A 24498-nucleotide genomic window follows, 5' to 3' on the forward strand; every position below is an offset into this window, starting at 1 on the left:
CCTTTGGGGTGTTTTCCACCACTTTACTTCCTGAGGCAGTAACTCAGTGCTCGCACACTGGAAACTTAAAGATTGCTTTGTGGATGAATTTTGTGCTTGCCGCTGCTTAACTGAGATGCGCAGGTTGCCACACTGCCTGCTGTGCAAGAAAGCAAGCCCTGCATGCTTTCTCCTCTCTCCTACATGCCATGGGCTTCCTCACCCCTCCTGCATCCTGCTCTGACCTTTTCTTTTGTTTTTTTTTTGTTTCTGTCTTCACCCCTTCAACTCACCTTGTTTCATTACATGGATATGCCATGGCTTCCCAGTTGATTTCTTCCATTTTTACCATAGTAAGTCAGCATTTGTTACCTAACAAAGCACTAGTTTAATGCTGTAAAACTTTTAATTTTCCCTGAGAAATTACTAGTGTTTCGCAGCAAATGTTGACTTGCACACAGCTTTTGGTTTTCCTGTTATGAGGATTTGGAGGCTCTCCTGCAGTTTCACTGAGGGTTGGGCTTTTTTTCCCCTCCTTAAGGAATCCACTGTTGCTCTCAAGGAAATAAAAGTTTCTTATGGTCTGTGTTTCTGGGATGTCTAAAATGGCTGAAGCCCTCTCTCTGTTGGTAGGGCTGGAGTGGAGTTTGAACCAGAGTGGTGCTCTACTGCTCTGCAGCTTGTTCCTACAGAGCATGATGGTTTCCATCTTGTGTTGCACCTAAACACATTTCAATCCTCTGATGCCAAACCTTGCTGCAGTGGTTTTTGTTGTTTGCTGTGAGGACAGAGTTTCTCCAGATTCTCTGAGAACTGTTTGAGCCCTGTTATGAATTGATACTGTGCTCTTTGGAGGGCAAACTGGACACGCTCGGATGTCATCGCACTCGAATGATAAACCTGGATTACCCTCTGCTGTTTACTAATTAACTGTGCTTCTGTTTCATATGCAGATTGCAGGACTTGACACTCTATAATCCGGAAAGGACCATTACAGTTAAAGGCAGTATTGAAACTTGTGCCAAGGCTGAGGAAGAAATTATGAAGAAAATCAGGGAGTCCTATGAAAATGATATTGCTGCTATGAATGTGAGTTGTCTTGTGGCATGGGCCCTTTCTGCAACTAGAACCAAGGGAAGATTTAGGTGTGGGGTACCTCTGGAGGTCACCTGGCCCAGCAGAGGGTCTGCTTCAAAGTTCAATGAAGTTGTATGGGGGCTTGTCCCCTCTTGAACGTCTCCTTGGGTAGAAGGTCCACAGTCTGGGCAGCCTGTGCCCCTGTCTCACTGCTCTCATGGTGAAAATTCCTTGCCTAATATCACAACAGAATTTCCCTGTTGCAGCCTCCCTGCCTCTTGTATTTATTCATGGGGCTTGGTTTTTTAGTATTTAGTTATCTGTGCGCTATTTTAATGAAGGTGCTTTCTGGTTTGTTGTTGCAGAAACCTAAAGAAATGTGTGTTTATGTACTGCTGTGGTTTCTGTGCTGGAGTCTGTGTATGTTTCTTTACAGTAGTGATTCCAAGTACCTTCATGTTAAAAGCATAACAAAATATAGAAGAAGGATCTCTCCTGCTTTCAGTTATTTAAGAAGGCTTTATTAAGGCTTTTCTTGATATAGATGACAAAGGCATTCAATTATTCAAAGATGATTGGCGATCATATAACAAAAACCACACCTCATTAGTTTGCCAAAGTATTACTAATGCATATTGAGAAATGATTGAGATTTTTTTTTATCAGCTTTGAAGATCTTTTTGTGTTTGTATCCAAATCTTTTGGTCTAGAATCAGACTGGAAGTATTTTTTTCAGTTTACAGTAGTCTGATTTTCTAGAAATGGCTGCTCTTCATGGTTTTCCTACTGGCTGGAGAGAATATTCCACTTGCTTTTTCCCTTCCCTCCCATACTGTAAGCAAATTGTGGGACACAAGCTACACATGAGGACACAAAGTATTTTGTAGTGGTGCATTTTTGCTTCATACAGTGATCAGGAATATGGGGAAGCTTGAGGCTGCTCTGCTGTTTGGCAAAGGTGTGGTAAGCAGAAAACTACCTCTGTTACTAGATGCACTTCAAGTTTAGTTTGTAGTGGTTATTAGGTAGGTTTTTTTAGTTGGTGAAGTCTGAGATGGTGTCTGCCTCTAGCTGAGGTATTTCTAAAGTATAGTCACATTGCTGTACGACAGTCTGGAAAAGTGAAAAAGGGTACTGACAAGTTTTGTATCATGGGCAACAAATGCTTCCTACCACATGACGCTGCCACTTTTTTTCAGGCGTAAGGAAGGGACAGGCATAGCTGATGGTTTCACAGCAAATGCTGGGGGGTATCTTATTTCACCTTTTGCAAGGCATGGGGGGGAAAGGGTATGGGAGGGAGGATGTGGTTGTGCTGTGGCATATACCCCCAGTGTATGAAAAATCAGGACTTGTGTGTGGGCTTTCTCAGTTTCTACAGGGTTGTCTTTTCAGTATAAAGCCAAAATTATTATTACATCGTTTCTCTGATAATTGTGTTCAATCTGAAAGTAAATTGTACTATTGCCTGAATTTCTTGCTATAAAGTTTGTCGTATGTTTCACTGATTTAGTTGCGGCAAGTGATTCCCAGCTGCCTTTCCTGCTGTGTGTTCTTAATGTCATTGGTCTGTGCGTATGCCTGGGAAACAGGTTTGAAGCAGAGTCCTTGGGGAAACAGAGATGAAAACTTTTTTAAATAACATACTGACATATTCTCAAAAGGTTAATAGCCTATGACAACTAGGATTTTGATTAAAGTTAATAACCGGGATTATAAATCTTAACTCTTCTGCCATTGCAGCTTCAAGCACATTTAATTCCTGGATTAAATCTGAATGCCTTGGGTCTGTTCCCACCTTCTTCTTCAGGAATACCACCTCCCGCAGTGAGTGTTGCCTCCGCTGCTGCTGCTGCTTCATATCCACCATTTGGGGTAAGGGAAATCTCTGATTTTTGGATGGTTAGTGGATGGTAATACTAATCTGTACAATGCTCTGTTCAGAACTAATCAGCTTGCTGTATTTTTGCCCAAATACCTGAAAGATCTGGGAGCAGTGTTTACTAGTTGTGTTCTGTCAGTTTTCTAAATGTTGTCTGTCTTCCTGCTTGCACACTGAAAATATTTCACGTGGCTGTGGTTGGGAGCCGGTCAGTGAAACCAGAAAATGGTGTTTCTTAAGTGTTAGATCTTATTTTCTAGACAACTTGAATTATTACAGAAAGATATCTCTTATAAAATGGAATTTTAAAATTGCTGGGATTTGCAATTAATAATGCTAGTCTACAACTGTATTCCTGTTGATATGGAAGGAAAAAAAATGGTGTCTTGTCATAAAGCGGGGATCTGTATGTAGCTAAAATGATTGTTTGAATGTAGTAGTTTTATAAATGTGCAAGCCCTGTTGAAATGCAGCATTGCTAAATATATAGGATTTAAATTAGATGGATTAACCTCCAGAAAGCTGTGATTTGCTTGCTACATTGCTTTCGAAGAAACACATGCAAAGGTTTAATAGAATCTTACTCAAATCCAGTACTGAGCAGTAATCATAAATGTGGTCTTCTGCTGTGGAGCAGAGGATAATTTGTTGTATTGGAAAGCTCCAGAGCCTTTCTGGAAGGAGATGGTGCTGTGCAATTCAAGAAAAGACAACCTCATTACACAGAGAAGGTGATTTTTCATCTCTCTTTTCCCCGTTGTTGTTGGTTGTTAGCAACTCAATGGAAGATGGATTTTCAAAATGAACTTGTAACTGTAGAGTGGATGATGGAGCTTTCCAAGCTCTGACGTGGCTGTCTTGGCCCTTCTTTGCTCAACAGTGACATCTAGAGAGCCAGGTCTGAGGCTCTCCATGAACTAGAAAACGCAGCACAGCACACTGAACTTTATCAAATAACTCCAATGGGTCTCTCTCTCTCTATATATATGTATATTGCACTAAAGGGTAGTTGTTGCCTAAGTATTTTCCCCAGAGGAAGAAGCCAAGAAGATGTCGCTGCAAGGAACAGGAAAAATTCCACACTCATAGGGTTGTTTGTGGGAATGAACAACTTGGGTGTTAGGAATGTATTGCAAACTATAGCGGGTGTAATAGTGGCTCTATCAGGAAGAATTGCTCCAATGAAAACTACAATGGAAATACGTTTTTACTCTGTTTTACTGCTAATAGCAGTTCCTCTGTGGCAAATTCTGTCCCCCCTGAGCCCAGTCCCTCTGCGCTTCGAGTGGCAGACTAATCTAAAAAAATTCAGATTTCTGCTTCATTGTATTGTATAAAAAGCCATCTAATGGTAATGGATTGCCTCTATTTATTTCTTCTTTTTTAAGACAAACAAGAGGTGGTTTGTTAATAGTATATAACTTTCTTTAGTGGTGATGAAAAACGTAAGTTTTTCTTTTTACTCCAGATTTGCAAACTATTTTGTTAGTCTTGAGATTCATACTGTAAGCCTACAGTTCTTTGCCTCGCTTGGTTTATTTTCATTTTCCCCACTTTTTTTGTTGTGGTCCTTTCTTGCTTTTGCTTTAAATATGCACCTAAACAGCACTGAAGTTCATGATTTAAATCTTATTCCTGTCTGTCCCTCTGTTGCTAGTGCACCTTTATCCCCTTGCCAGATGTACCTTTTTTGGTCTGCTAGGATCTCTGGCAGTTTCCAGGTTTCTGGAATTAGAGATAGTGGCAACATCTGGAAAAAGGCATTAAGAAACAAGTGTCATTGTGTAAAAGTGTGGATGCTTCGCAGCTGGAAGGACCATACTGTCTGCACTTTCTTGTTCCTGTTCATGCTATTTGCTCAGTCCTCTAAATGAGTTCTTGTTCCATATATTTGTAGATACGTCAAGCCAACATGCAAAAAGAAGGGATAAACTCACAGATTCAGAAGATAAACTCTGATGGCATTTGCAGAGTTTGGGGATGCTTCCAAAGCAGCCCCTGAACCTGATACTAAAACAAACGCATGAACAATTGAAACTATCTCACCTTTTCTTACTTATGTGTGACCTTATCTGGAAAGGAACAGGTGGTTCTGTGGGCTTCAGGCAAGTCAGCCCCTCGTATTACTTGGAGTAGCTGCCCCTCTCTGGGGAGAGGAAAATAAGGAAAACTGACTTTATCTTTTATTGGATGCAGTTTTTTCGGAAAACAAGGTTTCCCTTTTTTAAAACTTTATTGGACAAAGACTTTTAAATCTTGTGTGTGAAATTAGTTTCTGTAACTTCTGAGTCTTACTCCTTTTTTTTTCTCTAGTAGAACAGTAAGACTGATTAGTGTATTGGGGCATGTAGAAGTAGAAAGAGCAGAAGAAAAGGGCTAGCTATACTATGAAGAAGAAATGGAAGCAATTTGAAAGGCTAAAGGTAACTAGGATCCTAGAGCAGGATCTAGGAGAGCTTGTGAGGGTTTAAACAACAAAAGAAAAATCTGTGTGAGTAACAGAGGCTTCAGAGAATGAAGGTCTTGGAAGCATTAATGAAGGAATCGCAGGGAGACGTTATGTCCATTTACCTAAGTTCCTGGTTTTGGCAAAAGCGTTTGGGCAACTCGAGTCCCTTTGGCTTGTTTTGAGTGGATGTCCTGGTATTCTTGGGAGCACTGATTAGGTGGCAATGAGGATATCCCTTTCCGAAAACACTGCTGGCATCAGGGTATAAGAAGGGTATCCTGCTGCTGTCTTGCTTATTTTTGTCAGTGCAGATTCTGCCTTCTGCTTAGGGCTGGACGTGGGTGACTCTTCCCTGTTTCCTCTTTGTTTGACTGAGCACAGGTCGGTCCTCAGCAACTTCAGCTTTACCACCATCAGGGCCTCTTAGCGTCTGAAGTCATTGAAGACCTGTGAATGTGTGCTCACAAACCATGGAGTGAGCCTTGGGACCCCACTACGATGTGCCTGAGGGTTATGAAGTTTTTATTTCAATATCTTTGTACGGACCCTTTCTTCACCTTGTTGTGGCATGGACTCACAAGTGGCTCTCCCTTGGGTTAGAAGAAGTAGGTGGGTGAGCTTTGGGCATTTGCAGAAGTTTCCATGTGGAGCTGATCCTTCATATGTACTGTTTTCTAGCGTCAGTGTTGCTGTGACCTTGTGTAGGACTTGTTCCCAAATAAACTAAGGTGTCATCCTAATTACTGAAACAAGTGTCTGTCACCTTCCTGACGGTTTTTTGTATGGGTGGAAAGAGAAAAATCTGCATAGTGAACAGATCTAGGATTTTTGTTGCCAGAGCTTAAAGTGACAGGTGTGAACACCCATTTATAACAGCTGTAGCCGAGTATTCCTAAAACTGAGTATTCAGGAGCTTGAGACTGAGTAATTGGATAAGTTTAGCTGTGTTAGTGTGAGCTTTGTGATGGTTCATCCTCTCCCTCTGCATCCAAAACTTTAAGGCATATTTGACAAGAGCATAAACACTGTTCTCCAGCTGCTTCAGGAATAGTCGGGTGTCACAAACCTTGGAGGTGGCAGTATTGTCAAAGACTGGTTTGCATTTAGCTCCTCGGACTGGGCCACATCCAGGAGAACAATTTCCACTTGACTGAGATACTTCATTCCTTATGGTCTGTTTCCATGATGGATATCACGCTGGTGTAGAACACCAACGGTCTTATTGCATAGAACCTCATCTAATTTAATCTATGATTTAATCTAATGAAATGCAGTTTCTCTCTCATTAAGAATCCAGTTGTTGCTTTACCTTTTGTCTTGGCAGCAGAGTCCATACGGGAAGGCATAGGCTGTCCTTGGGTACCTGTCTGGTTACAGATGTATAAACAGGTGTGTGCACATGTCCACTGCGTGTGGCTGGCAGTGCCCGAGCACCGTGTCCAGTGCAGGCTAACCGTTCTTTTTTTAATGTATTTACCTATCACTAGCAACAGTTCTTGATATTGCAACTGTATAATTCATTTGCAAATCCCAAGCTCTGTTTGCTTGTTTAAAGCATTCGTTTTGTGTAGTCATTTAAAAGGCATGCATTGGAATGCATGTTGGTTTGATTCTTGAATTTTCCTGTCTCTCTTTGAAAAAATCCAAGATTTGTAGACTTTTCTCTGGCCTCCTAAAAGACAAGTAAATCAGAATGTGTGGTAATTGTTGAAATGTTCTAAGGTTTGAGGAAAAAACAGGACTTAAGAAATGTCTCAGTTAAGAATATTAGGAGTTTAAAGTTCTTTTTACTGTCAAAAGGGCATGATTTTATTCTTATTATCCTGGTGATATACTAAAACTCATGGGCTTTTTTGAACATATGTCCTTCTGTTGACCATACTAAGGACCGGTGGCCTTTCTGTGCCTATTTGTAGCTGATGTCTTGTCCAGCTACTTTTGGGCCTGAAGAACAACCGCTTTCTGTTTGCCCTTCAGTGTTTCTTCTTAACTCTGCACTTAAATTCTGACACAATTGCGAATTGTTTTGTTAGGCTGCCCACTGTCGCTCGTAATGAATGTCATGACCTGAGCACCTGCACAAAGAATTGGGATTTGTGTGAGGAGAGTAAGATTCTGCAAAAGTGAATATGCCCTGTGCTTATGTTTTCCAGAAGATACGTTGCCACAAAAAAAAAAAAAAAAGTTTTAGAAAGTATCCCAGCCAAACTGCTTCAGATGTAGTGTTGTGCCGATCAAAGCTGTTTTGATGTTGTTGCTTCTGTCTTCTGAACTTTGAGGGAGAATATGCGCATACTTGTCTCTCAAGAACAGGAGTTTGTTCTCGTGCAACGCTGATGATTTTAAAGCTCCAAACAAACAAGAAATCTTTGTCTTAAGGTTCAACTTTGTACAGTCATGCAATTAAATACACCTGGCCTATCTACTGGGGTTAAGTGGGTGGCACCCTTCCTTTTATAATTGCAACTTTGCATGTTTAATCGTACATCTGACTGCATTTCTTTTGTAGCCTTTGGGTTTGACATTTGGCATCCTGAGGGTGCGGGAGATTCAGGGCTGACCTGTGGAGGGCTCATCCTGCCCTTGAATGTCCTGAAACAGTGCAGTAGAATTAATTCTTTCTCTGTCACATGGCAGATGTACTCAAAACATCTAGGAAGGTGAGAAGTAGACAGCTTTCCTCCACAAGAGGAATTCATGCCAGCTGCTCTCCTGCATCTTTAAGGTCCTGTGAGAGACAGCTGAACTTCTGCTGTGTGAAAGTTACCCAAGGTGAAGAGATGCCTTTCTGCTTGCAGTAGGACTGCTTTCTCTACTGGTCTTTTTGCACACCTTTTGTAGCTTCTTGAAGTTCTACCCTCTAAAAGTGCTCTTTCTAACCTTTTCTTTAGCTTCACCATTACTTTTCAGGTTATGTAATACGCATAGAGGCTTCTAGGAAAGAAGAAAAAAACCAAAAAGGTAGCTTCCTACAGTAAACAACACCAAGAAATCAAACCACCTTTTTCTGTTGTCAAAAAAAGTCTTGTACAGCTAGACTGATAGGTTGCTCTCCTTTATTCTTTTTGCCATCTCTTGAAGCTTTTTGTTGCAGGTGAGGAACATGCCAATGGAAAATTTTCTCCTTAGAAGATGTTGTGGTCAAGAGAGAGATTCCTTCTTTATCCTCCAGTAATTTTCTTGACAATAGTAAAGAAGAGATCTTCTATATCGCATAGACGTAAGAGAAGAAATAACTGTATTGTGCTTTTGGCAGGAAAGAAAAGTAATTTAAAATGAAAAATTGCTTCATTGAGGGCCTTCATTTGATGCCCTGAGCATAGATGAGAGACAAGGAAGAGGAAAAACTGTCCTATGTTTCCAGGTACTTTGACTCTTACTTCGTGGAGTTGGGCTCCTTTGGATGTCTGGGTTTGATAGGATTAGCTCGTGCAACTGTTATTGTCTAAACTACCCAGGGGTAGTAATGTATGTAAATCTATAATGTGTGTAGCTGTAAGTGGCTTTGCCTTAATTTGGCTAGCTTGTTAAGCAGTAGATGATTTTGTGAGGAGCTGTCGTGCAGCCAAAAGAGGATGTGGTTTTTGGGGGGTGAAGAAGGATTTGCCAGTGTTTTTACAAAATGGCTTTATGTCAGTGAAATGGAAACCATACATGTGCAGCACATGCAGTCTTGAGGAGGGCACTACAGAACAGCAGCATTGTCTGGAAAAACCACTACCAGCTAATTAGACTTCTTTAAAAAATATTGTAACCTCAGTGCCTTGAATACACCTTTTTTGCTGCTTAGTTTCTTAAATTCAGTAATGATGCATTTTTGACAACTAAGAAATTTGTTCTGTGGTGCATAATATTGTGGGATTGTTCTGCCCTGTGGAGAAAATGGTTGGTTCTTCCACCACCTCAGAGTCTCCTTTGAGACTTTTCTCCATGCTGTGTTGGCAGGGACCCATGTCCGGAGTAATCAGAAACTGTTCTGCCTCTGGAGATGGACTGGCCCCCAGTGAGGGAAGTAAAAATGCACTTGGCACTGCGTGATGTACAAAGATCTGGCAAGCTGACAGTTGGTATTTTTTCAGAGGTGTTGAAGCCTCCAGTTAATAGCTCTTTTTACAGTTCTGAGATTGACATAATGCAAATAGCATCACTTGCTGACTAGTAATGTACACTTTTAAAAATAAAAATGGCTTCTTCCTCACTGCAGGTTTTGAATACTTGTAGTGATATTTGTAGTTCCCTGGGACAAGAGATGAGAATTTGTGTCGGACCTCTGCTTCCAGATTCTTGTCATGGGAAGATTTAACTGGTATTCCCTTAAACATCTCAGACTTGCGCCAAGTACCAGGCTCAGCATCTTCTGAATGTTAAACTAAATGGGAAATTTAATTCTTTAAGGTGCCAAATAATATTTTATTTTGTCCCTAGAGTGTGCTGAGCTCCTTCAGGCCAAAAGCAAAAATAGGTCAAGTCCTCATTCTGGTGTGTAGCTGGCTCCATCTCTGGTTTGTTTGTTACACATGATGGAAAAATAAGTGACCTTTCTGTTTTCACAACCTGTTTTTCTTGCAGCTGCCAAGGAATCTGAGAGTGTCTTTGTAAACCAGAGCTGATGAGTACCTGTGTTTTTCAAAGCCACAGATTTAATGGGCAGCTTCTAAGAGTCTGGAGTATCTGTGCGGCTGGTGTGTGTCACAGCCATGATTTCTGAAGTGGAAGTGTTTCTATACATAATCGCTTTTCTTTTGGTGGGCATGCAGTGTCGCAACACCAAATACCTATGTTTGCTGCTTGTGAATGACCAGCAAAATTCCTGCTTACGTAGTTTCACAATCTGTTCCTTATGTTGATTTCTGCTTTTGGCTGTCTATTCAGAATGAAAGGTGGCAGATTGCTTTTTTTGGCATTGTGGCCAATCAGATTTTGCAAAAACAAAAAGTTTATGCCATGTTCAGAAATATGTCAGACCTGTTCCTGCTTGTGAAATGCCTTACAACCAGCCTGCCAGAAAGTGTTCTTTCTCTGCTTCTGTGATTTCTACCCCCTCGTTCCTGGCTGGGTTTTCGTGTTGGAAACACTTCTGATAGGTGTGGTCCTGATAGTGACTTCTAGTAGTCTGAGGAGATCCCCAAGGCTTGCCAGGTAGAAGACTCTGGTGATGAAAAGTACTCAAGTTGAGGGCCAAGAAGTGGAGTGAGTAGTGCTAAGTGAGATGGTTTCAATAGTATCTCACTTGGGGTACTGACCGTTGTGTAATAACCAGCTGTGTTTGAGTTTAAGGTGTTGAAATGCAGTGGTATTCAAACTGGAAATGCAACAGGGGTTATTGCTTGGGTTTTCAATCCAGAGAAGTGGGCCAGCTCAGCTAGCTGGACACAGGGCTCCCACCTGCACGGCATACTTTCTGGGTGTCCAGCACTGATGGGGAGAGAAGGCAGCACTGCGTGGCCTTGCCCAGGCCGATTGCCTCAGAAGGGGTCATGCTCTTGGTTCATCAGGCGACCCAAGTGTTTCTTAGATGATGCAGCAGTAATGTTTGCGGGGTAAGGGGGAGCCAGCTCGAGAGATCTGGATGGTAGAAGGGGGTGGTGGAGGTCCTGGCCATACTAGAAGGTTGCTGCAAGCCTGATGTTGCAGCTGCTGTGGGGAAGTTCCTTGTGCTTGGAAATCCCTCCTGCATCAGTCAGGGGTTCCTATGAAGATGAAGCCCTGGGTGGATGATGGCAGTACAGTTTGTGCATGGGAAAATGGGTGATACTTCAGGATGTCTGGAGAGAAATACACGTTGCTGCTTTTATATGTTTTGCTAGCTCTTGACTGACTGAATTCAGCAGTGAAGAACCTGTTACTTCCTGAGCGTAGCCTGGCTTTTCAGGTAATGAACACGGCGGAAAGTTCTTAGACTCACAGCATGGGCTTAAATCTGTTCTAAATAAACCTGGAAAAGCTTGGAGGGTGGCAAGGAGCTCAGGCTTCAGTTGGTTAACGTACACTTGCAGCACCATTTGAGCTGATGTACAAGACTATGACCTAAGAGGTATTTGCAAGGATGTTGTAAAACTGTGGACCACGTTAGACCTATCCTACAAAGACTTTAAATAAGTTTTCCTTAGTGAGCCTCTTGTTTCCAGCAAAGGTTTGAACTTTTTAGTGTTGGAAAATGAGCACACTAGGATTTCTTCCACTGGTGTCAAAAGCTTTTTTTGTTAATGCATTGAATCCTGCTGGAATGTCTTCAAGGATACTTGACTTAATGTTGTTTTCCCCTTGCTGCAATTTTTTATTACCAAATAAATAAAAGCATTTAGTAGTGCTGTAGGCCAGAATAACTCTTCACAGTGTGTTGCAAAAACATGGTTTAGATCTTGGCTTTGGGTCTTGTAGAGGGTTTCAATAAAATGATGCCTCGCTTCCTGACAAAGCTTAGGGTATTCTGAAGACCAAGTGAGTTATCAGTTAGGAAGGGGGAGAATGGCAAAAGACAACTTTATAATGCAGTCATCTACTGGTTGTATTTTTTTCACTTTACAAAGCGGATTTGTTTACTATTCAAAACCAAAAACCACCAATAATCCACTAGCCTAGGTGGCAGCCAAACATTGGCTGTAAGACTGTTCTGTGCAGTCTTAAAATAATTTTTAATTCTTTCCCTCATAGCTTAAAGAACTGATGCGGGCTAGAAATGGATAACGCGACTTTGTGACTTACCTTAGGATGAGACATTTATTTTAATTCACTTACAACACGTTTAGAGTAAATGAAAACATGTAGTGGAGATGTGTAATGGGTTTAGAAACCAGCAAAGATCTGTTTCTGCTCCCATTGATGTCTGGCACAAAATCCTACTTACTTCAGTGGATACAGTATTTCCGAAGATTTTCAACCTTATCCCAAACGTTGCCATGGATTTACCAACCACACACATTTGATGGAGCAAGTGGTCCATGAAGACATGACTGGAAAAAATTTTGTGCTGTTGGCAGGCTTGCAGAAAAAGATTGAGATTGATGCTCAACGTGAGGGGCACAATAACAAACCTTGCTACCCCTGCCATGGGCGGGATCACGCTCCTACTGACTAAGGGAGGTGTCGATGGACCAGCAGCAGTGTCAGCTGAAAGCAAGAGCAGGAAGTTCATTCTGAGGAAGAACCAAGGAGGCAAAACTCCAGGGTTTTTTTTGGGGTGATGTTTAGGTTTTGGTGGCTTTGGTTTTGTGGGTCTTTTTGTTTGTTTTTTTTTTAAATACTATTCCCCAAATACAATGTCCACTCCCCCAGCTCTGGTGGTTTGGGACCGACTTTTCTACCTACCACCATCTATCTGAAGAGTCATAGCTTTATTTTTCTGAGTTTTCATCCTTGCCTGGCCTTGCTTTGGCTGTTTTGAAAGTGCAAGATGAGGAGGCGTGCTTGTCTTTCTGATGGTCTGTCAGGTAAGGGAAGAGCTGTCCTCCTCGTGTGTGATTTCGGGCAGTTTGTAGGACTGATACGCCAGGCCTTGGCAGAAGTATTACAGTAAGCTTATCCCAAGGGTAGCTTGTAGGGCTTTACAGATTTTTTTTCCTAGCTCTGCAAGCAAGAGTTGCAGGAGGAAGAGTGAATCTGCAGATTTTCTTGGCTGGGAGTCCTCAGCTTCTAGCTCTGCTGTGGAGCAGTATACCAAGAAGGGGAACAGTGTCTGGAAACTAAGAAATGACTGCTCTGCTAAGCAAGTTTGCTAGGAGTAAACTACATAATGTGGTAAGGATGGCAGCAGAGAAATGATTCTCCTGGAAAAATCTTCTGTAGGGCTACAGAGTCTGGCTGGAATGAGGGGGACCGTCCTGATGGTACCTGCAGTGCAAGAGCTCCAGTCAAGCCCGGTGGAATGGGGAAGCAGCCAGGGATTACAGGATTTAGGAGCAGATTAGGCTAAATCTTGAATGGAGGTGGTGGGAATTAAAAAAAGAACTATTTTTTTTTAAGATAAGGAATAGCTGGTATGGGCTGTAAGGCTAGGGACAGATGGCTGGTGTTCAGGGACTTGCAGGAGGTCTGGAAGGAAGTGTATCCAAGCTGCTCCAGGACAAAAAGTTGGACTAGTCTAAAATATTAGAGCTACTGGTATGCAGAAACAGTTGCTTAGCTTCATCCGGTGGGGTAGATTCATTTACATCTCTGTGTTAATCACTTTTCAATTATGATTTAAATGAGCAAGCAGGAAATCTGATTTAAGTTGACTTAGTTTTACATCTGTACTTAGTTACCTTTCTGAAAGCCTTAGTGTAGTCTGTACCACCCCTGCTACCCTTTGCTAACATAGTGAGTGTATCTTTCTATTTAAACAAGTAGGCAGTTACCATTTGCTTTGGTTAATGTGGTTTTTTTGCATTTTCTGTTAAAAATGATGAATGGTGCTTTTCTTATTTGCTTGATTAATTTTCACTTCTGATTTTCATCAGGCTACATTTGGATGGAAATTGGAATCCAATTAATGAACAAAACCAGCATTTAAAATTGTTTTCATTAGTTAAATGTGCTGGATATAGATGAAAATTCCTTATCAAGCCTGTTTTGTATCTAAAGCATACTGATTTAGAAACAAAGCAAATATTATCAGCTGTTTATGAACTGTTAATTGTTTCTGGCCACCATGCTCTTGAAGAATCTGTTTCTTAGAACTAACGAATCTTGGTTTCTGGAGCTCTTGGTTTGGTGTGGGTTTGTGTTTTGGGTTTTTTTCGTTGTTTTTGTTTTATTCTAAAAAACCTAAGTTCTCCATCTGAGTGAACAGCCTGGTGTTGTCTAACTGTGTGCCCCAGCTATGCGAGACTGATTTCTCTCCCCAAAGCCATAGTCCTCAAGTGTGTGCGGGTCTCCTGTCCCACCACCCACAAGTACACGCAGCTTGCTTTATACTGCTTGAAGCTGTTCAGCCTTAGGGGGGACCGGTCCTGAGCCTGTCCCACAAATATTGCTAGGGCAGGAGAGGCGGTCTGTGCATCGCAGACCTGAGACAGTTACTCACGAATTAGGATGGATGTATGGACCATACATATTGGAGAACCTAGGTTACTATTTTAAAAGATTCCCCCCCCCCCCCGCTTGTCAGTTCCCAGGGCTAGGCAGGTCTTGAATAAACTATTTTCTTAGGGGGCATGGAATTAGTGAATGGGGAAGAGGAGAAACTTGCATGGAATTAAACACGTACAGGAGACCTTACTATTGTCAAAAAAGAGTTGATGATTAATTCTATGACTTAATGAACTTTACAACTTCAGTAACAAATGCGCACTACTTTAACACTTAGACTGAAAAGTATTCAAATTTAAGGGCCTCAACAGTATATAAAATTATGAAGTAAAAAAGATGAACTGCAGGATGTTCTTTAGAGTCACTACAGACAGATATTCTCAGAGATATATATATATACACACACATATATTTAAGTTCTTAAATTTGAAGTATATGCTTAAGCAAACTTGGCCTTGTTAAAGGAGTGAACATTGAAGCTCAGATTCCGCACAGTGGGAAATTAGTTCCCTAAATTTAGTGCTTCTAACATATGTTTAAGATCTAGGAATCTAATTCTGATATAACTCATGCTAGAAGTTCCTGGAAAGCTCTATGACTTATGTGGCATGGCATGGGGAAGATTAAATTATAGTTGATTTTCTTCCATCCTAAGATCCCCAGAAGCATCTGTAAGATTGATGGGTGGTGTAGTCATTGCATTACATTTTGATGTGTTTCTTTTGGAGGATAGTCTTCCAGTAAATACAAAAGGATTTTAAAATTATTGTGGGTAAGGAGGTGGACAGATAATAAATTGAACTTGGTGTTATGATACTCTCTTAAAAGCCTTAGCTAGACTTGATTTCTGCCAGGAGGAAAAAAAAAAAGAGCTGTTTTTTTGATGTTTGTGCTTTAAAACAAATTGAACAGTATGGTTTTTTTGAGTGGTTAAAAATCAGTGTGGGTAAGGAAACGGCCATAATTTCTCTAAATCCTGTGTGATGTTATACTGGAGATAAATTTGGTTATATGTATGTGCCAATGTGCTTCTGCAGACAAGAATTCAAAAAATGACAACATATCAACAGTTCAGTATTGACAGATTCTCCACTGTTCCTTAAACATATTACATTTTGTAATATTACGACAAAATGGAAATTTAATGTTAAAAACCTCACTTGCTCGCACAAAAAGAATAAGCCCTTTAGGAAGAAAGAAGTCAAAATGTATCTGCAAGTCAAAATTAGGAGGAGGAGTGGGGAGGGTGTGCTGGTGAGCTGACTGTACAGTTGGAAAGACACATGTACATCTTGTGTCTTTCATTGCTTTTGCTGCCCATGTTTCATGTTTAAGGGTGAGGCAGCAGAAAGGAATTTCAGTGGTGAATTGAATCTAGCCAAGAGAGTGGCCTGAAATCAAGCTTTGGGAAGAAGAGGGGAAAACTGCTGCAGGCAGATGGGCAGCAGAGGGAAGGCAGGAAAGATCTGCAAACAAAAGTAATGAAGTTTGATTTGGTATTATGGTAGATAAATGTATCTGGAGGTGGGTTTAGGTGAAGCTGTGTAAATTCTTGACAACCACGTCAAGTTTCATGTTTGATTTATAGCAGCGCTGTATGAATTAGCTGGAAAGTTTGTGTTAGCTCAAAGTTTAGCTGGAAGAGGGTGGCTGGAGTTGCATGTGGGAGGGAAAACTTTGGCAGTGGAAGTCTGCAGGAGCTGGAGCATGTGTGGACAGCTGAAGGTAGGGGTCAAGGAGATGAGCAAGCAAGGGGGGGCTGAGCTGTCTGCACCTGGATTGGAGAGATGCCTCTACACCCAGTACAGTTAGTTAGTATGGGTACTTGCAACAAAACCAGCGAAAAACCAAATGCCTCATGAATGTGTATCCATTTAGGAACACTTTTCTGAAGCGGTGGGATCAACCAAGTACCTCCAGTAGCATTTCCGAATTACTGGAAGTCTTGCTGCGTTCATAGTGAACATATAAAAGGGCTTACTGTGACTCCACTCACAGGATGTTTGTAATAATAGGAGGAGAAAATGAGTAATCTTCTGGAAAGTGGTTTAACATATACAGTGAAGTGACTGGTATCTTTCATTACAAATGTGTAGTTTCAGGGCGTAACTTTGAGATTGTTTTAAACTGATCTGTAGGCAGATTAAAAGGGGTGCTCCCACCTTTTCCCATGCCCTGACCTAATGGTTGTTGCTTCCTCCCTTGTTCCAGGACTGCCGCTTGTGAGGTGCTCTGATTATTTGGGTTAGGGACCCACTGCCTGCCCTTAAAAACCAGCTGGATCTACGATCCTGCTGGCCACGAAGCGCACAGGGCAGCAGGGAGGCTGGGTGTGGAGGGCTGCAACCTGTGTCCAGGGAAAACGTGGGCTTGAACCAACAGAAACAGCATAAACTGTGAAAACTGATGACTTGTACATGTGAAACACAGGGTAAACTGTGCAACTGTTGTGATCACCTAAAGCGACTGGCAGAATGGGTTTCTATTCTGAATATCCTATTTTGGGGGTTCTTCACCTGATACGTGGAGCTGTGCCTGGAATTTGCTTCCCCTGGGGTTACAGTTGACTTGTATTTACCAAAAATAAAATGGTAAAACTTGGAAACAAGCATTTCGTTCTGATTTGTTTATTGTTAATGCACTGGGACTTTGCATCCCCTTGAAAGAAGTCACTGAAATGTAAACCTAAGTGGAGATACCTTTATTTTTAGTATTGCAGCTGCTTTTTGCTTTGCATTACCTATAGCGTATCTTTTTCTGAAAATATCACAGAAAAAGCTGCTCTGGTGACCTTCTGGATTGTGGGTCTGTATCCCTACCAAAATACATAAGTGAGCAAAGCTAAATGAGCACGGTTGTCCCATGTGCTCTGACTGGTCTGCGTGGTGGGCACTGAGAAAGTGAGGATGAGGATGGCTGTGTTGTCTTCAAGTACCTTTGTGGGAGAGGGGCTTGTTGGCTTTGTCCTGTTGAGGATGAGCAAAACAAATCTTGAAAGTACGTGAGGGCTACGCAGAGGAAGAAATGGGTGGGTGGGTGTGAAGTACCTCCTAGTTCAAAGAAAAGGCTTGTGTGAAATGCTTTTAAGAAGTAACCCTGACGTAAGTGGATGGCTTAACGGTACGGTGGTGTAGTGGGTCCTCGGTGGTGCTCTGTTAGTCCAAGACAACCTCTGCTGAGGCTGGTAAAATAGTTATAGCTTATTGTGTCATGTGTAACCCCGCGGTTCGATCATCGCTGTGCAGCACGTAGAGAGGATCTCAAGTGTTACGTTGTGCTCTCCAGCTGGGGCGTCTGCTTGAAGGCAATAGGAAGCTGCAGCGGTGCCTGATACCCAGTGGGCGCAATGTTAGGGTCCTCGAGCTTGTAAGGACGCCTAATCTGGTGTTTAATTTACTAGCCTGCGTGGGGCCGGCTGCCAAGGCTCCAACTGTTGCATAATGTTACACAGGAGGAATTGCTGGCAGTTTTCAAGCTGGCTATCATTCCAGATCACTCCCACGCAAAGGAAATTGTAGCATACATGTAACTCTGAGGCTTTTTGTGCCGCTCTCAGCACAATCTAAAATTAAAAAAATAACTAGGAAAACTAGAAAGAGTTTGCCTGCTCGGTCTGTAGTCCCTCTGCTTGTAGGAGCCTCATCTGCAGTCTTGCATGTGGAAGAGAATCCAGACAGTGACAGGTAAGAACAAAAGCCTTGCAAAGAAGCTGCACCTCAATCGTATGTTTGTTTGGTTTTTTTAAAAACTCTAAGCATTAAAATTGCAAGTATCTTATAAAAAAACTATGGAATCCTCTTTTGGCTCAAACTGTTCTTTCATGTTCCGTGAATTTTGTGATTCCAGAAAAAGTCAGACCCTTAATACTCAGACATCACAGGGCATTGTAAGATTCCCCCTCATTTCCATGCATGCCTGTTCCATACCCGTTTTCCTGTCAGTCTGATTCGTAATGTTCAAAAACATTCACTGCATATTTCCTTCTTCCCCACAGCAACAGCCCGAGTCTGAGACTGTTCATCTGTTCATCCCAGCCTTGGCAGTTGGAGCTATTATTGGCAAGCAGGGACAGCACATCAAACAACTTTCTCGTTTTGCAGGCGCATCTATTAAGGTATTATTATACTGACTAACTTTCTGTCTATTCTATGTGACACTTTCAGCAAGTTTGCACAAGCAGTGTTTTCATGAATGTCCTCCCCCACTCCGTGCTTAGAATGTGATGTGATAAATGGTACATTTGTTTATAAATCATCTTTTAATCTTCCTTGAGACAAGATAATTAGAAGCATGTTTTCAAATGTCTCCTGAGGTGTGAAATATAAGCTGCAAAGAGAACTACTTTGGTGGTCTCAATTTCTTAGAAACAGGCTTACATCTTAATGATGCACTGCTTAAAGGCTTTCTCGTTGCTTTCGGTAAAATCAAAATTGGTGAGGTAAATTCCCCTTCTAAAAACAGCATCACAGGTGAAGTCTCCTACTGCTGCGGCCATTCTTGCTTTGTTCCAGATGGATTGGTCTGAGCTGTCTCCACACCGCAGCCGTCGTGTTTTAAAATCACCCATGTACTCCAAGCTCCTGGGGTCAGTCAGTTCTTTAATATCCCATTTACCGTGGCACCCTGCTTTAACATCCAGCTGTTTGCGTGCTGACCGCCTCAGTGCAGCTAAGAACAAGATGGTTTGCTGAGCTTGTCCTAATGGAAGCTTAAGGTAGAATTTTAGTCAGTTTGGTTGAAGTCCTCCTTGGCTGTGTATGGAGAGGTTAGCACCAGTTGCAGTTGTAGGAAGGCCTTGGGCTTCTGCTGCTAATGCTGTTGAAACCACAAATATCTTCTCTAAAAATGCTGGAGCTTTTTTCTTGTAAATTGCTATTCTGTGCTGTAAAGATAGTGTTTTGGCCTAAATCAAAAAAGAAAAAAGTTATTAAAAAATTACAGTATGTAGCTTTGTTACGTGCTGTTAGATTGACATTTTCCTGCATGGATTAAGCGAATGTTTTCTTCCGAGTTCTCTTTTTGCTGGGGAGTTGTGGCCTGTTTAGTGAGTGCTGTGGCAGGGATGTGCCAAAGATCAGGGCAGAGGGGCGGGCGCTGGCTGTGCTGAGTTGAGCTTGGTGAAGCCGGTGCGGCTGGGCTTGGCTTGGAAGGTGCTCATCTGAGTGTGCAGACCTAAAAAATTGGGGAACCCTGATGAATGAGCCTTGCGTGTGGTTTGCTGAATGCCAATCCATTTACATGCCAGTCCATTTACTGGCGTGCTGCCCAATTCCATCCTTTATCAAGCAGTACGTTAAATAGTTGTTACACTACCCAGCTGGTTTACATTAGTAGAGCACTAATCATATTTTTAGGGGGGAAATTGGAATAGAAGAAGGTGGGAGGTGTTGATTTTTTTTCTTCTTTATCAAATCTGTCTTGCATGGAGAGGTGTGATGTAGCACACGTATTTCCTCTTTCTGTCTCCATTGCCATCGTTTGAGATTAGTGGTGTTGGAAGGTACTGCTAGGTGGAGAGAGAAATATGAAAGAACCTGGACTTCCAAGAACCCGTTCAAACTAGTTCTTTAGTTGGCCCTTGGAAGACAGTGTAATGGAAAGGGAGTTTCCCGTGTTTCTCACGCATCTGGGTAACAGTAGCCTCAGGCTTCTTCTACTGGCTGGCACCCCTCTACCCAACACATTTAACATATCTGTATTAATTGAAATTCAGTTAAAAGTTTGCTAAAGCTCTGGTCTTTTGTTCCTTCAGTAGGAATAAAATAAAGATTATTTTTGTGGAAATAAGATTAAATCTTGAGAACTGTACAGATACAGGGTATGCTTGCTATATTGGGAAGTTGCATGTATGCTTATCAATTAAAATAAAAAAGTAACTTCATCTGTAATCTGCTAGAACAATATGGAGCAGCATGCTTGCTTCTGTGCGGAAGCGTTAAATATGGCAGTTAGTAGTAATTTATGCAGAACTTCTAAATTTCCATCCTATTGACCATCTGCCCTGTATCATAACTTTTGAACAAAATAATAAATTGTGAATCATCAAGGAATCCGTGCTTTTAGCTAAGAGTTGGAGGGAGTGATTCTTGAGTAACTTTTAACTTGCCAAACTGTAGTAATGGTACTTTGTGGAGGAAGTAAGTCTTTGTGCATGACACTGCACTTGTTTTGAGTTGTGCTGTAGCTTGTTACACGTGAAAACATTTTACATCCCCGTGCATCATCTCTGTGCTCGTGTCGAGCTTTGTACATCTGGTGAAACTAGTTAGCCATGAAGTAAGACTAAATAAACTGCGGATGCATCGGGGTTCTGCGTAAGGCTGCCGTGTCCAGCCCATCGCTTCAGAGGTGCACGTGGCTGTGGATGAGCTCAGGCTGTGTCCCTGTGCCGGGGATCATTGCTGGGCGATACAAGCTCAGCGTGGGACTCCAGCAGGCAGAATTCGTCAGCGGAGCAGCCAGGCAGAGATTTCTGGGCTGCCTGCTGCCCACCCTGTGCTACAGTGCTGGGACCTGTTGGGCACCATTGGCATCTTCTTGGTTATAGCTTATTCCCGGAGGAGCCCTTCCTGTCTCTGAAGGAGTTGGAATGAGTGTTGTAGGTTTTGGGTGTATGAAGTTGTCAGGTTGTGATTTGGCGTATGGAAGATTAGTAACTTGAAAACAACCAATGTGAAGCCACTTCTCTTGGAGGTTAAAAATCACTGCTTAGATACTATTTGTATGTACGTAAGTTCTCTTTCCAAGAGCAGACAGACAAAATTAACACTGAATTCTCCTAGGTTGCCCCTTCAGCCACTGAAACGTTAGTTTCTTTCACAGCCCTCAGCCACATTTTACTCCAGCTGCTGAGAACAGGACATTCCGAGATAAAAGCAAAGCAAGAGATGTCCCAGAACACTTAAACACATGTAAGACATAACTAAAGCTTGGTGGAAAATATTTTTCCTAAAATGTCAGTAAAAGTGATGGTGTCACTAAGAAAGCATGAGGAGACAGAGAGGCAAGTTACAATGTCCATTTTAATTGAATGGCAATTAAGCTGAGCTCCGTTCAGCCAGCTGCCTCCAAATGTGCCTCAGAAATTTGTCCCTCTAAAATACCTGTGTTTCAAAGAATGAATTGATCTAGTCTGTGCTTGCCCTTACCACGATGTCATGTCATGTGAACGTATGGCTGTAAAATGAATGTGTATTTTTAGATATAGCCAACTGGAATGCAGAAATCCTATGAAAAATAAATACGCAAACCAGATAACTGGTATATAACGTCTTCTCCATCTTAGGTTACAATATGAACAATTACATAAACTTCCGTAAGCAAAATTCTTCAGTGAAAATGATGCATGGTGACTGGTAACTTGTCTGAAATAAGCTACAGCTGTTAAATATGAATAACATCCCTATGCCAACAGCTAAGATGAAATCCTGTAGTGTTTAATATATTGCCCATTCAACAGCAGCTATGTAATACTAGATGCAACAATGGAAATGTCAGTTGTGATAAACAAAAGATTAATCCAGAATGTCAGAGGCTAGTTTGAATTATTTAATGCCACTGGAGTCTGAGAACAACACCCACAGAAATCTTACTTTTGTGGTGACATGAACTGCTAAAGACCCTACAGGCATCTCTGTCTCTGCTCTGGTGGAGCTTAATTTTTATTTGGGTCACACAAGTAAGTGTCTGTAGATACAAGCCCCGTGGAAACTGCTAACTCATTGTCCAGTACAGAGGAAGGTTTTGGATCTGTGTTAGTTACAACAGTAAAGCGATCTCGTGTTCTCAGGGGGATGGACGCAAACTTTTGCTAATGAGCAGAACTTGTTAGAAAGACTATTTAAGTTAGCGGGTAGGGATGAGAATCTCTGTCTTAACCATTCTTGTCTTTTTAAAGGCTACATGACTTGCATCACTCAGCCACATGAAAACGGCTTGTGGGATTTTGCCATATGTGGCTGAATAGCTATGCCTTTAATTTTCAGAAGTAAATTTGCTTATGGCTTAGCCAATTTCTCCGTATTTCATTATAGCTAATTAATGCACTTTAAAGAGAACAGCCCCGTCATGACTGAAGTGTAATGCTGCTGCTGTAACGAATAATTTTTCACTCTTGAACAGAATGTGAGATTGAAACGGGGCGGAGGTGGCTTTAAACTATTCCTTCAAAAGACAGCTACCAAAAAGCTATGTTTATCCGTTCCAGATTGCCCCTGCTGAAGGACCAGATGCCAAGCTGAGAATGGTTATCATCACTGGACCACCAGAAGCTCAGTTCAAGGTACAATACGTAAAAACTTGTCAGTGTGTAGTGGCCTTTGGACTGTAAGGAACAATACTGAAAACAAAACACTTGGTTCCAAGCACCATTTTATTCAGAATTTTAGTAAACACTTGGGTTTTGCTGCAAGGTATCTCATATGAATAGGAGTAATACTATCGGAGGCCGTGTCTGGTCACCTGAAAACTGGTGTGAGTTTCATGTAAGTTAGAATCAAGTGTAGCATGAAAATATGGCCATGCTACATTCCTGATTTTCCCTTTTATCTACAAGCACAGTAGTGCAGTGTTTCTAGCTTGCCTTATTACATGCAACAGTTTATTGTGTTGAAATAACAAAGCTGACAAGACGAGAGACTGAGTCTTCCCAGGTTGCTGTTGTGCGCCAACTAGAAAATGCTTTTTGGGTAGCTGTACAGATAAATGCAAGGTTTCTAATTGTATTTCCACTACAACTACAAGGAGATAGTCAACCTTGTTTATCCCATTTCTGTTCAAATTGAGTTCTGGAGCAGCCCTCTGCCTTAAGTGCCAAAGGATAAATCTAGTTACCCCAAAAGGAGTTGACCGCGTTAGGAGTGATGCAGACAGCTCAGCGCAGCGACCTGGCCTCGTTACAGATGAGGCCCAGAGCAGGTAGAAAATCACTTGAGAGTTTGTGTCTTGGCATCGTTCTCTTGCCTGTTCTCGTTTTTGTCTTTGTGTTTTTGCTTCGGGGCATCTTGCAAGAAGGTGGTGTACAAACTTCAGGCATATCTAGAATCAGTTTCATTAATGCCTTTAGGAGTTTTGGAGAAGTATCAGGGCAGGTATTTTGCAGTGGTAACAGTGAACTTAGACGCACTTGGAATTATTGCTCAGCTACCATATACGTTTGAGAAAGGTATTGAAGGCAAAGCATAATTTAGAAGCTCTGCCTCCTTGAGGTTTTCTGTGTGCATGTGGGCTTGGCCTCATGGCCTGTTCCACAGATGGCATGCTCTTGCGATCTGGGATCAGGATTTTAGATTCTGGCTACCTTTTTTTTCCGTCAGATATTGGTGAACTTGCCCTCAAAGAGTATCAGGCCAAAGTAGATTTGGGTGTCCCTTATCCTAACTCCTCACGCAGGCAAAGGCTTGTCCTTGGGTTTCCTCCCTAAGACAGACTTGAAGCCCCACAGAGCTCTTTTGCCAGCTCTTGTCCCCAGCCTGGATAACGCAAGGAGAAAGTCTCCCTTTTCTGCACCCCACATACTGGTTAAAACCCATCAGTCAGTCGCTTCTCTACCCTTGGGCTTCTGCTTGCGAAGAGGGATCAATGTACTAGCACAGGTGATGCTCCTTAGTGTGCCGGTCTTGTGAAGGAGGGGGGGTCTCTCCTGGGGCTTCCTTCAGCTCCAGTCCTCGTATCTCTTACTACTCTGAGCAATGCTGAGCAACTCTTGACCAACGTGGGCAGAGGCAAAGTTCAGTCCTTTCTTTTACCACCACTGTTGGCCTGAAGCACGCCTTACAGTCAGGGCCAAGCTTCGTTAATGCTGTCCTTAAGCTCTGTTTAAGAAGGGCCGTCCTTATCTCTGGGCATAGGCTATTGCTTGTGAGGCACAGAGAACGTCACCTGGGTGTACAACAACTTGAAGAGGGAATAGCTGCTGCTCAAACGAGTAACCAGCTCTGAGAGGCGGTGTCATCCCAGAGCCTGTGAGATTGGCATCCTTTCCCTACTACGTTGTGTTCTGCTGCTCGTGATTCGTGTCCATGGTAGCTGCGGTGGCTTGCACCCCTTCCTTCCTCAGCGGCAGTGGCCTGAGGATGTTGCAGCATGCAGGGCTGTTAATTAG

The 24498-nt window shown here is 42.1% G+C and overlaps 1 protein-coding gene across 1 annotated transcript in view; it reads left to right on the plus strand.

Annotated features, from left to right (window-relative positions):
• Positions 1-24498, plus strand: part of IGF2BP3 (insulin like growth factor 2 mRNA binding protein 3) — a 113972-nt gene that overhangs the window by 82487 nt on the left and 6987 nt on the right. The window contains exons 9-12 of the mRNA XM_080382181.1: positions 933-1068; positions 2800-2931; positions 18391-18510; positions 22603-22677. Coding sequence (XP_080238307.1) covers positions 933-1068; positions 2800-2931; positions 18391-18510; positions 22603-22677 — 463 coding nt within the window. The remainder of the gene's footprint in view (positions 1-932; positions 1069-2799; positions 2932-18390; positions 18511-22602; positions 22678-24498) is intronic.

This window comes from Falco punctatus (assembly GCF_963210335.1).
Source record: "Falco punctatus genome assembly, chromosome: 4".
Classification (NCBI taxonomy): Eukaryota; Metazoa; Chordata; class Aves; order Falconiformes; family Falconidae; genus Falco; species Falco punctatus.